Consider the following 17,185-nt stretch of genomic DNA (forward strand, 5'->3'; position numbering starts at 1 on the left):
GTTGGCCGCCGCTGCTGGACGAAACCAAATTGACCGGGAGTGAGACCAGGACGTGACCCAAAAACCATGCCACAGCAACGGCGCAAGGTGGCCTTCAGCGGCAAGAAGAAGAAGGACCAGATGCTGCAGAAGCGCAACACAAAAGGTGAGAAAACGGAGATTGTGTGCCCACCTGTGAAAAGGGGCGTAAGGCTGGAAAATCGAAGCGGATGACTAACAATTGTTACGCCGGCAGGTCCGCCGAAGTATCTGAGGAGCACGCAGGAGTCGTACGAGGACAGCGATGTGCCGGAAACGACCAGGAAACTCATGGAGCAGCCTTTTGCGCGCGGCGGAAACCGAAACAAGAACGTCAATCGCTATAATCTGCAATTCTACCAGGAGGGCAAAAAGGAACTGGAGCAGATGAAACAGGAGGGCTTTAAACCGTTCGAGAAACTCAGTCCCGCTCAGCGGGAAGTGGACGACCGATACTTTGCCGGCTGCGACTTCCCAGTTCGTCCACCTTGGACGCTGACGGAGTCCAAGGAACAGCTTGATCGCACCGAGAATCGCTACTTTAAGGTAGGTCAGTCTACTGGCGGCTTTGGTAGTAATATTTACACATCCATTAATAATCTTTTGTCAGGAATACGTAGACGAGCTGCAGAAGAAGCAGCGTGCTGGAGACTCGAAGGAGCTTTCCCTGTTTGAACTGAATCTGGAAACCTGGCGTCAGCTATGGCGAGTCCTGGAGTTCTCGGACATCCTGCTCATCATTGTGGACGTACGCTATGCCACGCTGATGTTTCCACCCTCCCTATACGACTATATTATCAACACGCTAAAGAAACATGCGATAGTGGTGTTTAACAAGGTGGATCTAGTCGAACCGCATGCGGTGGTGGCCTGGAGGCAATACTTCCGCGACCGTTACCCCCAGCTACCAGTGGTGCTCTTTGCATCCTTCCTCCCGCGATCCCGCAAAGGAAGCCAACGAGGTCCGCAGGCTCATCGCAGGAGCATGGAAGGAGTGTATAATATCTACAAGGAATGCCAGCGCTATGTCCAAGGAGAGGTGGATCTAACGGCCTGGGAGCAGAAGATACGAGAGGACATGCGTAGTGATCAGCTGGACATCCTGGATGAAATATCAACGGCCGTGGAGGGTGAACTCAAGATCAGCAGCAGCATCGACACCACGCCCCACGAGCACGTTAAGTATCACAGTGGGGTCCTCACCATTGGCTGCGTTGGATTTCCCAATGTCGGAAAGTCGTCGCTAATCAATGCCTTGAAGGGACGCAAGGTGGTCAGCGTGAGTCGCACGCCCGGACATACGAAGCACTTTCAGACGATTTTCCTCACCCCACTTGTTCGCCTCTGTGATTGTCCCGGTCTAGTCTTTCCCTCGAGTACTCCCAAAAGCCTGCAAGTGCTCCTGGGCAGTTTCCCCATATCCCAACTGGCTGTTCCCTACCGCTCCCTGAAGTTCCTCGGCGAACATCTGAATCTACCACAGCTTTTGCGTCTCCACCTGCCCGAGGATTACGATGAGTGGTCTGCGGTGGCCATCTCCGATGCTTGGGCATATAAGAGGGGATTCCTCACCGCCAAGGCAGCCAGGCCGGATCGCTACCGGGCCGCGAATCATATCCTTCGCATGTGCCTGGCCGGCCAACAGCTGTTGGTATTGCAGTTTTATCCGCCCGGATTTGAGGAGCGACGTGAGCACTGGCTTCAGCATCCCGATGTGGCGGAGGTCAAGAAGTACCAGCAAGTCGAATTAGATGAGCCGGAGAGCGAGACCAACGGCGACACATCATCCGTCTGCTCGGATAGTGAGTAGCTAACAAATTTCAAGAGTAAAAACTAAACTGATTTGAAATTAATCCATTTTTTAGCTGCCGACAGCGAGGACGAAGACGAGGACAGCTCCAATGACGAGACCAATGCTGATGAGGAGGAATGCGCCATCGAGGAGGACGCACCCAGGTCTCGGAACGTGTTCGCTCTGCTGGAGGACGATTAAAAGTTGCATTTACCAAGCGATTTTGTTACTGCATCACTAGTTTGCACCTATAATTTATTATTACGCTATATAATGTTTTGCTAACAATAAACTACAACACCAAGCTAAGGAGACAGATTAGATGTCATCGATTTCATCGGATGAAATATATTCCTCGCCGAGTCTTTCGTCCAGCGAGAGAAGCAATTCAATGGCTCTGTGCGGAAATAAGAACGTGTTTATTGTTGTTAAGTGGAACGTGTGTTAAGACTAACTTGATCAACTGCTTCTCATATCCGTTCTCCTCGATCGGCGCCGGATAGCAAGCCTTTTTGAGCAGAAGCTTCTCCAAATAGCTTCTTAATTCAATGACTACGTCGGCAGTTTCCTGATTGCATTTAAAGCTAAGGAAGAAAATAAGTTTAATTTATCTTATTGAAAATATATATGTTATACCTACTAGTATGTCTTGGCCACGCACAGATACGCCGTATTTTGGGTCACTCCCGCTTCCACTCCATCTCCGAAAATGATCAGTGCCATGGGAAAAACCATTGTGGAGTCTAGCAGGAAAAGATCAGTGGACTTCTGCCGCTGAAAGTAGACAAAGTATGCCGAGTCGAAACCACTCTCTCCGCTGTTCACCGACGAGGGATGGAAGTTAACGCGGCGTCCATCGTCCGTTGCCATGGTGTGGATAGCGCGTACTCTATTCCTGATCTGCCGTGACTTTCTGCACAAAATTGTGGATTAGTTAATGCCTCTATTGTGATTAGGTGGTGTCTACCGCAAGTGAGCCATGTTGGGATAGAGTCCCGCTCCTATAATGGCCCTCAGTAGGGGAATCTTCTCAGAACTCTTGTTGGATGCAGCATCCTGGCATTTGGGGGATGCAAGAAATCTGAAATAAGGTAAGTAGCTTAGTTTACGCAAGGCAGTCGCAGTACGAACTTACTTGTAGTTGTAGAGCAGCTCACTGAACTGATTCTTCATCCTCTCCAACTGCTGCAGTGTCATGGAGCTGAGGAAATTATTATAGCAGAAGTCTCGTTCGGCGTGCGAATAGCGGCTATCGCGGTACGCAATAATGGTATTGTGCACCAGCAGGTGATCGCTCCGCATGTTTCGGGCCATTCTCCGCTTGATTTCATCCACTCGACTCTCTTTACCCAAGGGCGAGTAGAAGGGGGACTTAAAGGACAAGGCAGCCGCCGCCGAAGTGATGGGATCCAAGCAACAGAAGAGCGCCGACATCAGGATCATTTTTCCCATCTGCGGATCAATGGGCAGCTTTGCCAAGTGCATGCCCAGTGGAGTGAGGGTACCCGTCTGGTCCAACGCCTCGATGCTGTTCAATTAAAGTGTTAAATTATAAGTGCAAAACCAAGGGGCCAAACTACTGAACCCACCGCTTCAGCAGTTCCACTCCGATCTTGATGGCCTCGGGATTGGGGGCATTAATAAGAGTTTGCAGGAACCGATACGGATCACCGATGTGCAGCAGCTTGAGGCTTAAAATTATGGATTCCAGCTTGGAGCGCAGTATCTCTGGCGTCGGAATATCGTCCATGAGATCCTCTCTAGCGCGGGAGAACAGATTATAGCATGTGCCCGGCCGTACTCGACCTGCTCTGCCTTTCCGCTGCTGGGTATTTGCCTTGGTCACCCAAACCTCATCCAGCGACTGTATGTTCGTTTCGATGTCATAGTTGGTGGCCTTCGTCCGGCCAGAGTTTATCACATAAACCACATCGTCAATGGTCACCGACGTTTCGGCGATAATTGTAGAGATTATGACCTTGCGCTGGCCCGCCGGTGGTCGCCTGAATACTGCCTGCTGTTCCCCTGATTGCATTAGGGAATGCAATGGAAACACGGCCATATGATCCCGCCACCTTTGGCCCTTCGGAGTCTTTGGTTTATCCAGGATATTGTACAGTTGGGAGATCTTATCATAACCAGGCAGGAATACTAATATGGCACCCTCTGGTTCATTTTCGCATATGTAGTAAACCAAATCGGCTATAAAATCAATGTCCTCGCAGCCCTCCGACTCCGGCAAACGCAGCTTGTCGAGCACACGATTATCGTACGAGTTCCTGATGCGGCGCAGATACGGTTCTATCATAGCCTCGTGCTTCATCCTGCGCTCAGGCGGACCCCGCTTGGGGCGACGATCGCGGGACTTTTGGAACTCGTAGTTCGTCTTGGACAGAATATCCTCCAAGTAGAGCATCTTCACGGGAAACATCACGCCCTCGATGCGGAACATGGGACAGTTGTTAAAGTAGTCACAGAAATCCTGCTCCCGTACAGTTGCACTCATCAGGATCACCTTTAGATCGGGTCTGTGTGGCAGGATGACCTTTAGAAGACCCATTAGGAGATCTGTTTCCACGCTGCGTTCGTGGATCTCATCCAGGATCAAGACACTTAGACTGTGCATCAGTGGATCCGATTGAAGCTGCTGCAGTAGAACCCCTGTGGTGCAGTACGTGATGGAGGCTCTCTCCCTGGCCTTCCTACTCTCTAGGCGAATCTGGTAGCCTACCGAATTGCCCAGGCTCTCGCAGCGCTCGTAACTTACCCACTCGGCAATGGCGATGGCTGAAATCCTTCGTGGCTGAGTGCAAACGATGCGACAGGACGAGGCACATCCGCGGGAAATGGCGTCGTCGAGGAGGATTTGAGGCACCTGAGTGGTCTTGCCACATCCAGTGCTTCCTACAATTAGTATTACTTGGTTTTCCCGCACAGCCTGGATAATATCATCGGCGTATTTCATAGTGGGCAGTTTTCTCCGTGCTACCAGACGTTTCTTGGCATTCTCCTCCAACTGGCGTTGCTCCAGTTCCAGCTGCAGTCTCTCGTCCAGCTTGGGGTTTATCCAGTCCAGATTCGCGTTCCGTTCCTTGGTCTCCGCCACGAATTCTTCAAAGTTTACACTCAAAAGGTGGCGAAACTGTTGCTCAAACTTAGCATCCCCATTTTTGTCTTCCCTGGCCGGTGCCCGCCTGTAGTCCTCCATCAGCTCCTTCACACGCTCCAGCACTCCACCGGGAGCACTGACATTGCAGCCCAAGCGGATTTGCGGCTCCTTTGATTCCGCATCCTCGCCGCGGTCCTTCTTTTTTTGCCGGGCAAGATTGCGATAGTACAAACCGATGTCCTTGCCCCTGAGACCCGGTGGACGGTTGCCCTTGCGGGCGCGAGAGCCGGAAGAGTCCGTATCGCGCTGCATCTCATCCAATTTAGTTAAAGGAATTCAGAAGAAGAATTCCCAACCCGAAGTCAACAAAATTCATAGTGCTGTCGGACTGTCAAAATGTGCAAATCAGATGGACTAGGGCTGCCAACTTAATTATATATACACCTATTTGTTACGGTAATAGTTAATTTTTAAATATAATAATTTTATTCAAATAAAATTGGTTCTATTAAAAAGACGAAGTAAAATAAAACAAAAATTATAAATAAGTGATAAAAACAGGCTTGCAGCTTATTGTTTGGTTCAAGTACAGGCTAAATCCACCGAGATTATTTTTCTATAACCGCTGAAATCGGAGTGGTTTGATTCGGCGATCCCGCTGCGGTCACACTAATTCCGATCAACTCAACGCGCTGAGCAAATCGAATCGCTTGTGCTAAGAATTTGTTTTTTCGCAATTAACGGCCGTGAAGAGCCAGCGATCTGCATGCCAAGTGGCCAATAACCAGGCAGAACAGTGTTTGCGTTGCACAAAAGCCCGCTAGCGGAGTGTGTTCCATGTGTCATTCCCGGCAGAAGAGCAACAAGTGGCCGAAAGTGGAAAGCAAGAGCAACAACTAAATAAGTAAGGAGTAGTACACTGCAAGAAAAGGTGTTCGGAGCGGTGTGCACAGCTTGGCAGCTTGTTTTTTGTGCCGAGCGTCGCGCAATAAAACAAACAAAAAGCCAGAGTCCAAAAACAACAACCACAACAAAAGCCGTTTGATCGCGAGTTTGTGTGCGTGTGCGAGTGTGGCTCTATCTGTGTGAGAGTGGCAAGCCATTATTTTTCTGGTCTTATGACGTAAACCACCGAAAAAAAATCAAAAGTGAGCAGGCGACACAGATATCAAAACGAAGGTGAGCGCATTCTTACCAATTCTAGCTTCGTTTCTTGGAATTCCAGCGGTTATTAGACGGTTTTATACTTGTTTACATTTTCGCAGTTGCAGCACACAACTAATGCCGAGCGGGAGCGAGAAAGACATATGTAGATCGGTCTGTGGAAGAAGTGTTGGTCGTGGAGGGTTGTGTTGTTGTGGAGGGGAGGGAAAGAGATGCAGTGCATGTAAACAAAATAGAGAAAGAGGCAATTGCTGTAAATTCTTTGGCAAAAGAAATCTTGTTGAAAGCATTTCCTCCGCAGATGCTTATGTGTACTGGCGACCTGAAAAGAAATTGTTGCCCTGCTTGAACTTGTCGCTCCACTCTCCACTACCCACCTCCTCGCTCCCTCCCGCGCACACTCCTCTACCCACACACACACACAACACTCCATTCACAATTGGCCTTTTGCGGAGTCATATATTAAATTTGATTTCTCTAGCCGAGCACTGTGAATGATTTGCCGCCAGTTGGCACGCCCGTTCGCCACACTGCAAAAAATACCTACCTATCTATTTATCTATTTATTGAATTTATCCTCGCTTGGCAGATATTGAAACGCAGCAAGTTTATAGCTCTCATAGCTTGAAATTTAAAGTTAATCCAACTTATAAGCACTAATTACGACAGTTTATTTCATTTCCTAGTCAAATTTTACAATTTAAGCACTTTGTTCTCAGTGTAGCGAGCCAGAACCATCCGCAAAACCTGTTGCTCGTTTGCCTTTTTATTGGATTTTCTGTTTTCTACCTCTGCTGCTCAGCTGCTGCGATTCCGATTCCATTAGTGATTCATTAGATGCGTTGGCCAAGCTAACGCAAAAAGCCAAAGCTTGTTCCCAACGCATCCTTCGGTACAAGGCAATTCAAATGTTCAAACGCTAACGGCCAGCCTTTCAGCCTGGTCAAATGAATCACTCCGTCCATAGCCACATATTCTAACCAATTTCTCTCGCGTTTCGTTTGGCTCTCCGTTTTGCGCTGTGAATAACGTGCTATTTCCTATTTTGGCTAGCCGCGATTATCGCATCGTTTTGTAAATTTAGTGCGCATTATTAATGAATTTGTCCAATTTGCTGCGGTAAACTTTTATCGTTTTTGTTTATAATTATAATCAGCCGTTTTCACGCTGTCAGAGTTTTGGATAGCACAGTGGTCGGATTCGAAATTGGAAAGTGGTTAGGCTTTAGAATATTTGCTATTTGCTGATCATTTTTGAACTTACCGGTAATATTCACACAGTATTAAAAATACAATTCTTATTAGATTTCCAGACTTTAAAGATTTTAAGCTTATAAAAGGAAAACGGCACCCTTTCCAATACGAATAACCACTGTATTGGGCCTCGTTCCCTCAGAATGTACGTGTTAATTGAAAATTCCACACTCCGTTGAGGCTGAATCGACATTACGGCACCCCAGATAATTGTAAATAAACCCAAGCTGATAATGATCGACCACCTCCCAGCCATCCGTCCATCGATTGGATGCATTCGCTGGGAAGCCACCAGAAACCGCGGTCTGCTCGCTGCTCTCGAACACTTGTAAACAAGGAACAGCTGTGCGAGTTGTCTCCCCCAAAATATTGAAGACTGCGCAGGCTCCAAAAATCGCTGTTTGGTCTTAGTTTAGTTTTCGCCTAGCTATCCAACGCAATGCGCCTCAAAAAGCTGGGGTTAGATTTTAAATCTTGTACAAAGTGGGTGAAATCGAACTCAATGTTTCTGTGCTCTTTGCAGAATGTCTCGTCACGAGAAAACAAAATCCACGGGCGGCGGGCTCCTGGACAGCCTATTCGGAAGACCATCGAAGTCCAAGGGAGGAACCATCAGCAGTGGCACCCTGGCCCATGGCGGACGACCCGTGTCCACGGACAACTATGTGGTGCCGGGCGTGGAGGACTTTGAGCAGTACATCCAGCAGCTAAGCGTTGCGGAGCTGGATGCCAAGTTCCTGGAGATCATCGAGGACATGAACATTCCGAAGGACAAGAGGGAGCCCCTGTTGGCCAAATCAAAGGAGGAGAGACAGAAGATGATTATGTGGCACTTGAAAGGTAAGGAACACTTGCATCACTGCAGGTTTTTCAAAAGAAGACCAAGTTTGTGTTTGAAGATTGAGTATCGCTTGGCTATGAACTATAGTTATGGAATAGCAAGAGAATATTCTAAACTAGGGTATATCTCTAGTCTGAACTGTAATGTTGCAAGCTACTTTAGAGGGTCAACCTGGTTGGCAAAACTTTAACACCCTTTGCAAGGGTATACAAACAGCAGACCATCGATTTTCGTGCAACTGAGCTGGGTGACTCTGCCTTTTACCTTTTTTTTGCTTTCGTCGTGTGCTGCGGAATATTGCATTCCACCTGTGATAAGATAAGCAGGTAACGGAACTCGTGTCCGTGTGCTTTCCCCGTTTCGCTGTGTGCGAATTTCGCTTTCTGTTTGCTTAGCGCCTTTTCAGCTGCCAATTTGATGTGTGGCCAAGTTCGGTTCTATTTTGTAGCACATACGGGGATGTCCCTCACTCGCTTTTTGGCCATCCATCCTAAGCCGATGGAAGTGATGTCAACGATCCTTTGGATAAGTAAACTCATAAGTGGTTAGCACTTCAATTTGTCAAGAGGTGATTACTTTGTTTGTTAACTGCATATACTTGCTTAACTCTACTTCAATTTTGAGAATACTTTATTTCAAGAATTATTATAACGATATTATGTGCATCGCAGCGAGGGAATGATTCAGCTGGAATCTCCCCTTGTGTTTGCTTCATTCATATCCAAGATTAGTATCCAAGCAAGATTAGTACGAAATACTCTACTGTACTACGTGGACCAATTATCACTGTAGCACATCGCCAGCTGTATCTTGAGCACATTTCAATGCCAGCTCAGCTTTCAGCTTCAGCTTCGTTCTTTGGGTCTCGCTCCAGTTACTTCCCCATGGCCATGGTCCATTATCAGTCTTGCGGAGTGTGGAATCAAAGTTCCCTTATCGTTTGTAACGCCTAATTGCGCCACAGTCGCGCGGACTATCTGCTCGCCCATTTTATCAAGTAATACCAAGTGCTGTACTATACATAGTATGTATGTTTGTAAGTGCTACACGGCGAATGCGTGACAAAGTCGAGCGGCAAAAAATGAAAATGCGAAGACATTGAATTTCCACCACCGTTCACATTATACAATTTAAATTACGTCAAGTGGCAGTGAGAAAATGAAATGATTCTTTTATTTTGCGTTTTTGCGCTTCGGTCTTTTTGTTGTATAAGCAAGTGCATCGTGAAGGCGAGAGAGAGAGGGATGTACTATGTACACTGAAAGTATTTTTACTGAACATCGCATATAAATATAGCTAATGATTATAACCTACTACTTATAAATCTCAATGGGTTTGTTCTTGAATATAAATTTAAAATTTAAATTTTCAAATTTTAATTCAAATTTCCTGTACCGACGACGCTTAGTTCTCAGTGTAGTGGGGCAGAGAGTGATTTTCCTTACACTTTGGAACGGCCATAAAATGCAAATATGCGAAAACGTTAAACACATTATGACAAAATCGAGCTGAAAATAAATTGTGATGCCTGTCAGTAAACTTGAGCTGCGGCACAATCGTATCTCATAGGTGCAGATAGCTGCGAGTGAGAGGAAGAGCGACTGAAGTAAGTATTTGTGGGTCGTGTTTATTGTGGCAGAACCCACTTGTTGCGAAATTAAATTTAAAACACAAGCAATGGACTGGCCGACAACAAAAAAGCTGTTCATTAACACGCTTCGCTTGCCGTTTTGAGTTAATTAATAAAACAGTTAGCGTAGTTTTGCTTTGCCGGATAAACGTATAAGTGGTGGGCAGGTTTTGGCCAATTTGAGTGATGTCAGTGGTGCAGGTAATCATAAAAAGGGGTGGGTGGTATCACCGAAGGCCTCCCTTCCACAGGTGGGGCGTGGTGATTGCCTTTTAACTACCCTTATCTCTCACAGTCTTGGGGTAAAGTTATCAGATAACTATTTCGAACCTCCAAAGTGTAAGCATTGAGCCACCTATGTACATCCTTTATCATGAAATGTACTAACTTGAAGTTGGAAAATCTGGAGTAATGGCCCATCAACTTAAAAACACATTTCTATAATGTGTTGATATGTGTATAATGTTACACCTTTGTTTAACATAACTTATTAAAGATTACATTCCAGATTAGCGCTTAAGTGGTAATTTCTCGTTAATTAAATGATTTTCTTATCAAATTGCCAATGTACATACGTTTGTGGGAAAGTATTCCGATTTAGCAGACTAATGATAGGGTAGAGTGAATCATCGCCGATATGACTAAATTCAGGTGTGTTGTCGGTGGGAGGCAAACCTCTTTCTTTCAAATTATAAGCCTTGAGCTATTTTGGAATGAACCCGTATACTTTTTATCATCGAAACCAGCACAAACGTGAGTTGAATGACAAATTTACTTTAATTTACTGTTGTGCAAACTTTTAATTGATTGCAAAAGTGTAAGATTTCCAAATGTATAGGTATTAGCCATAATTATCAATTGATTAAGTTAAGAAGAACTGATCAGATTAGATAAAAATACCATGTTCCTTTGTCTACTATGTGAAATACCGCTGTCCAATAGCTTTACAGAAATTCAATGCGTGCACTCATCCGACTCCAACTCCAATTTCTCTTCCAGGTAAAAACTCACTGGAGCGCAGCGCCAACTCCCGCTTCGAGAAGCCCATAGACTACGTGGAATACCTGCAGAATGGGGAGCACAGCACGCACAAGGTGTACCAATGTGTGGAATCTCTGCGCGTGGCGCTCACCAGCAATCCGATCTCGTGGATCAAGGAGTTTGGAGTGGCGGGCATCGGGACGATCGAGAAGCTGCTGGCCCGGTCGAAGAATAATGCCAGCTACGAGAAGATCGAGTTCGAGGCGATACGGTGCCTGAAGGCGATCATGAACAACACATGGGGTCTGAACGTGGTGCTCAATCCGGATCAGCATAGTGTGGTGCTGCTGCTGGCGCAATCCCTGGATCCCCGAAAGCCGCAGACTATGTGCGAAGCCCTCAAGCTGCTGGCCTCGTTCTGCATTGTCTATGAGCGGAATGGCTACGAGAAGGTTCTCCGAGCCATAACCACTATTGCAGCCACATCCTTTAAAGCGAGCGAGCGCTTTCGACCCATAGTGGATGCCTTGTTTGCATCGGATCAGCAGGATCCCAAACGGGAATTGGCCTGCCACAGCCTGATTTTTATTAATACTCTCACCAATACCCCCACGGATTTGAACTTCCGCCTGCACCTGCGATGTGAGATTATGCGCATGGGTCTATACGATCGCCTAGATGAGTTCACCAAAATCGTCGAGGCCAGCAATAATGAGGCCCTGCAGCAGCACTTTAAGATCTTCAACGAGATCCGCGAGGATGACTTCGAGGAGTTTGTGCAGCGCTTCGATAATGTCACCTTCAACATGGACGACGCCACCGATTGCTTCGATGTGCTGAAAAACCTGGTGACTGACACCACTTCCGAGCCCTACTTCCTGTCCATCCTGCAGCATTTGCTATACATCAGGGATGACTTCTACTTCCGACCTGCCTATTATCAGCTGATTGAGGAGTGCATCTCGCAAATCGTCTTCCACAAGGGTTACTGTGATCCGAATTTCGAGAACAGGAACTTTAATATAGACACCTCGCTACTGCTGGACGACATTGTGGAGAAGGCCAAGGCCAAGGAGTCGAAGCGGTCGGAGGAGTACGAGAAGAAGATCGAGCAGCTGGAGAGTGCCAAACAAGAGGCGGAAGCGAAGGCGGCTCATCTGGAGGAGAAAGTCAAGCTGATGGAGGCTAATGGTGTGGCGGCTCCGTCGCCCAATAAGCTACCCAAGGTAAACATACCCATGCCCCCGCCACCACCAGGAGGAGGAGGAGCACCTCCCCCACCGCCGCCACCTATGCCGGGCCGAGCAGGTGGTGGACCTCCGCCTCCACCACCACCTCCCATGCCGGGCAGGGCAGGTGGACCGCCACCTCCTCCTCCACCGCCCGGAATGGGAGGCCCACCGCCTCCACCCATGCCAGGCATGATGCGCCCGGGAGGCCCTCCACCACCGCCCATGATGATGGGGCCCATGGTTCCCGTTCTGCCTCATGGCTTGAAGCCGAAGAAGAAGTGGGATGTCAAGAATCCCATGAAGCGGGCCAACTGGAAAGCCATTGTTCCGGCCAAAATGTCCGACAAGGCGTTCTGGGTCAAGTGCCAGGAGGATAAGCTGGCCCAGGATGACTTCCTCGCAGAGCTGGCCGTGAAATTCTCTTCTAAACCTGTGAAGAAAGAACAGAAGGATGCGGTGGACAAGCCGACGACGCTGACAAAGAAAAATGTCGATCTTCGTGTGCTCGATGGGAAGACTGCTCAGAACTTGGCTATTATGTTGGGAGGATCGCTGAAGCACCTGTCCTACGAACAGATCAAGATCTGCTTGCTGCGCTGCGACACCGATATCCTGTCCTCCAATATCCTGCAGCAACTTATCCAGTACCTTCCGCCGCCAGAGCAACTCAAGCGTTTGCAGGAGATCAAGGCCAAGGGCGAACCGCTACCGCCGATTGAACAGTTTGCAGCCACAATAGGTAAGGCGAATGGAGTTTGTAGCTCAGAAGGCGCAGAATAATAAGTTTACTTCATTTCAGGGGAAATTAAACGCCTTTCGCCGCGACTGCACAACCTGAACTTCAAGCTGACCTACGCGGACATGGTGCAGGATATCAAACCCGACATTGTGGCAGGAACGGCAGCATGCGAAGAGATCCGGAATAGCAAAAAGTTCTCGAAGATCCTGGAGCTGATTCTGCTGCTTGGAAACTACATGAACTCGGGCTCCAAAAACGAGGCCGCCTTTGGCTTTGAGATCAGTTATCTAACCAAACTGTCCAACACGAAGGATGCGGATAATAAGCAGACATTGCTGCACTACCTGGCTGACCTGGTGGAAAAGAAATTCCCGGATGCCCTAAACTTCTACGACGATCTGTCGCATGTCAATAAAGCGTCGCGGGTCAACATGGATGCCATCCAAAAGGCCATGCGGCAAATGAATTCGGCGGTAAAGAACCTGGAAACTGATCTTCAGAACAACAAGGTGCCGCAGTGTGATGATGACAAGTTTAGCGAGGTGATGGGCAAGTTTGCCGAGGAGTGCAGACAACAAGTGGACGTGCTGGGTAAGATTAATTCAACTGATCGGAACGAATATTTCATGCAGACGGCAAGAGTAAGAACGAATTATCTAACATATCGTTTAAATTTCAGGCAAAATGCAGCTGCAAATGGAGAAGCTGTACAAGGACCTCAGCGAGTACTATGCCTTCGATCCCAGCAAATACACAATGGAGGAGTTCTTTGCGGACATTAAGACCTTCAAGGATGCCTTCCAAGCGGCGCACAACGACAATGTGCGGGTGCGCGAGGAGCTGGAGAAGAAGCGCCGTCTGCAGGAGGCCCGAGAGCAGTCTGCTCGGGAGCAACAGGAGCGCCAGCAGCGTAAGAAGGCAGTGGTTGACATGGATGCCCCACAGACGCAGGAGGGCGTGATGGACAGTCTGTTGGAGGCACTGCAAACGGGCTCAGCCTTTGGCCAGCGAAATCGACAGGCCCGGCGACAAAGACCGGCGGGAGCGGAGCGGAGGGCACAGCTTAGCCGGAGTCGATCGCGGACGCGTGTCACCAACGGACAGCTAATGACCCGCGAAATGATCCTCAACGAGGTTCTAGGCTCCGCGTAGAAGTAATGGAACGAGCAATTACCCTCTGTACATATATAAATAGACATCTGTAGCGATATAAGGGCCTGGGCTCATTGGCCGTGAGTCCGTGTGCTCAGCCTTGCTTGTATATCAACTCGATTGGCGTGTCCAAGAGATTTGACGAATTGGATGCCCAGCAGGAAGAACTGTATCAAAAGCCGCAAAGTACTAATTAACTGGAACTAGAGTCACAGTTCGATTTTCCGAAATTATTCATTGCTGTAAGGGAGTTTATAGGATTGAATTTTTCGTTTGAATTGATTGGAGTATTTATTTAATTGATTGTTTACTAAATAACATTTTGTTCAGAATTTATAATATGCAAATAACACATTAAAGACCACTTTGATTTAATGAAAATGATTGGCAGGCCGATGTACGAAGTACCCCTTTTAACTTTAGTTGTACATTTTATTTAACTTCTATGACTGTCCCAAAAATATTAAAGTACTAATTTACAAGTCAAATATACTATAAAAAAACTCCTAGTTGACAAGAAATTAGCAATGCATATAAACGAAAACTCCAACTTCGCTACCTATACGAAAAAAACCATATATATATATTTTTGATTCGCTTTTACTTCTGAAATACTTAAAAATGAAACTGAAAGCAACTTCAAGATTGATCTGTATCTTGTGGTCCTTAGATACTGTATTCCTATTTTACTGTGGCATGTCCCAATCATTTTGCTGTGCACTTCGTTTTCGAGGCACTCAGTGGAGGAGAGGCGAGATTTACATCAAAGCAAACTTCCTTTTGTATTTAATTTGTTTTTAAGCGAAACTTTTTTAAACTTGTTTACCCTAAAATCCTATTTTAATCCGCGCTATACATAACATTGTTAATAAATGTCTATTTTTCGACAATGACGGTATATTGAAAATAAAACTACCAAATCAAATTACACTTTCGGATGTTTTCAGACGTTTTGGAACTGCTTCTCATCCAATTGATTGGCAATAATCCAGGAAAATTCCACAAGAAGGCTTGGCTGCGAATCCGAAAGCAATTTGGGCTTTCCACCCATGGGTGACTTGCCGCTTTTTGTTGTTGTTCTCCACTCTAATTTGTTTTATTAACCAAAAGATATTTTATCGCCAATGTCGCGGCACCCATAAAGGTGTTTGATTGCGCCGGCGGAGGAGGCGGTGGCTCGTACAACGCAAAATGCACTTGCTGCGGGATTGGCTGCGGGTTGCGGGTGGGGAGGAGGGTCTTTCTGGAGGGGTTTGGCCGGGCAACGGCCGTAAAACTCTCAAAAACGTTAAACGAACCGACAAACAGCGAATGCCGCACGACAAAGACACGTCCACATCCATACATATCCATCCATCCATCCACGCTCACATCCGTCTGGCGTCGACGGACACATTATACGCTCCACCTGGCCACAGATATAGGTTGTTATATCGGGACTGGAACTTGGACATATCTGTAATGGTCTGATTGCCCCTTGAGTTTTATTTCGGAGTCTGCTTTATGGGCATGGCGCTTGCTTTGCTTTCTTTATGGATTTATTAACATAATTGAGGGAATATGTATAAATGCCATCGAATTCTTGGCAGGTTGTTAATGTCAATGGCGGGGACAGATTCTAATTTACGATGGGCAGATAGAGATGCATTAGAGTGTTTTACAGATTGAAATAAATCTTTCATTGGCGGAAGGGCAGTTCGAAATGGATTCGCTGCTTTCGATTCAGCTAATCGTCGGGGATCGTTTGTATATAATAATATATATATTTTTTTGTAATTGATCAACACTTTCTATTTGATGAAAACATCACATTAGTACAATTTGTCTATCAAATCTAATGTTTGTATAACCAAAAATTCATGATTCATCTCGAAGTTGCTGCCCAGGGGGAGTTACCATATGTTTACATAGATCACTTAGGGATTAGCCTTTTTGTGCGCCCCTAATGACTTCCAGGTAACGGCGTGTTACATGACTTGACCGTGCCTGGGATGAGACGAGGAGCCCGGCCTTATAGAGCCCACGGTTCCTACCCTTCCAGGCCCAGCCCACGCAGTAAATTCCGCCGAATTGTTGACGGTTTGCGAAAAAGAGGAAAAAACAAATCTGGGCTGTGGCTGCCTAATTGTTGTGTGAACTTTATGGCCCGGGCCGATCGACGGGCAGGTCAGCCCACCAGCACCACCTTACAGGCCATGTTTGGTGTCCCCGTTCCCGCGCGACCTCTACGATCGCATCCTGGTTACTGGATTCTGGTCTTTGGGTCGCAATGGCGATGGCGAAAGCGATCGCGTTCGCGTAATCATAAAATCACCTTTTGTGCGCGGGCCTTCGATTGTTTTACAACATGTTTTGTCCTACGGACATTAAGGGGTTTTTTGTTTGCACACGAACCCGAACCAGTTTTTGGTAGTTCAGCGTTAATAAGTGAGTTTTAAGTACCTCCCTCGCGAGGCCAACTGCCCTGGGTGCTTCTGTTCCCGTGTTCCGCCGAGTCCTTTTCGGGGATATATCGGTTATCCTCCATTGTGTCAGCTGCATTCACTTCTAATTATTTGACGCGACATTTGCAGTTTTATGATCCCATCGACCATCGCGGCAATCAATGAATTTGTTTTTTACAGATCTATAGAGGATTTCTGGAACTCTCGGGATTACTCAATCGGCGCGAGCTTAGCGTTCTTTTTAGGGATTACAATTGGGACAAGCAGGGAAAATGAAATTCTTGCGAAAAATTAATAAGAATGGTTTTAGCTGACCTGGGATATGTAAGGTAGGAATATGTTTAACCAACTATACATTATTCCAATGAATATAGTATATTCCTTTGAGTAGAAAAAAAATATAGTCAAATAGTTTGAAAATAATTGGATAATGACTTCACATTCTAATCTTATATACGTAATAATATATAGTTTTATAATTAATGACACACTATGAATATTTTGAATTTGTTATATTGCCAATATTATAATAATTAGGCGCGTTTGCAATCTTATGATCACACGCGTGTCTGTCATAAATTATAAATAAATCAATTTATTTATTATTATTCAAATTGCGTTCAATTATTAGTTTTTATGTTAGTTAGGAAGTTTTGTAAATGGGTTTATTGATGTTAATAATTATTTACCATATTGAGCCAATTTTGCTTCACGAAGTTGTAGTTTTGCAAAACTCGTTATGAAATAATCGATATTTCAATTCCACCCATTTTTTAAACTTCCAGTGAAGCTTGATCGAAAATAAGTTCTCATGTGAATTTAAATGGATT

The 17,185-nt window shown here is 46.3% G+C and overlaps 3 protein-coding genes across 5 annotated transcripts; 2 read left to right on the forward strand and 1 right to left on the reverse strand.

Moving 5' to 3' along the window:
• Positions 1 to 2: 2 nt before the first annotated feature.
• LOC6732990 (guanine nucleotide-binding protein-like 1) lies at positions 3 to 2,119 on the forward strand. Its single transcript, XM_016180449.2, has 4 exons — positions 3 to 145; positions 236 to 564; positions 629 to 1,820; positions 1,884 to 2,119. Exons 1-4 carry the CDS (start codon positions 67 to 69, stop codon positions 2,009 to 2,011), a joined length of 1,728 nt encoding a protein of 575 aa, XP_016025672.1. The 5' UTR covers positions 3 to 66; the 3' UTR covers positions 2,012 to 2,119.
• LOC6732991 (ATP-dependent DNA/RNA helicase DHX36) lies at positions 2,020 to 5,354 on the reverse strand. The gene is made up of 6 exons (XM_002080034.4): positions 3,400 to 5,354; positions 2,946 to 3,338; positions 2,778 to 2,891; positions 2,451 to 2,723; positions 2,266 to 2,394; positions 2,020 to 2,207 (listed from the first exon to the last, which is right to left on the reverse strand). The coding sequence occupies exons 1-6, from the start codon at positions 5,229 to 5,231 to the stop codon at positions 2,129 to 2,131; spliced, it is 2,820 nt and encodes a 939-aa protein (XP_002080070.1). The 5' UTR covers positions 5,232 to 5,354; the 3' UTR covers positions 2,020 to 2,128.
• Positions 5,355 to 5,538: 184 nt separating this feature from the next.
• LOC6732992 (protein diaphanous) lies at positions 5,539 to 14,653 on the forward strand. Of its 3 annotated transcripts, none has more exons than XM_016180452.3 (5): positions 5,539 to 6,098; positions 7,860 to 8,176; positions 10,807 to 12,759; positions 12,820 to 13,350; positions 13,439 to 14,653. In XM_016180452.3, exons 2-5 carry the CDS (start codon positions 7,861 to 7,863, stop codon positions 13,909 to 13,911), a joined length of 3,273 nt encoding a protein of 1,090 aa, XP_016025675.1. In that variant the 5' UTR covers positions 5,539 to 6,098; position 7,860; the 3' UTR covers positions 13,912 to 14,653. The 3 variants fall into 3 exon arrangements, with proteins under 3 accessions (XP_016025675.1, XP_016025674.1, XP_016025673.1); XM_016180451.3 differs by having other exon boundaries at positions 5,540 to 5,823; XM_016180450.3 differs by lacking the exon at positions 5,539 to 6,098 and adding an exon at positions 7,610 to 7,795.
• Positions 14,654 to 17,185: the final 2,532 nt, after the last annotated feature.

The sequence above is a fragment of the Drosophila simulans genome, chromosome 2L (genome assembly GCF_016746395.2).
Source record: "Drosophila simulans strain w501 chromosome 2L, Prin_Dsim_3.1, whole genome shotgun sequence".
NCBI classification, from domain to species: Eukaryota; Metazoa; Arthropoda; class Insecta; order Diptera; family Drosophilidae; genus Drosophila; species Drosophila simulans.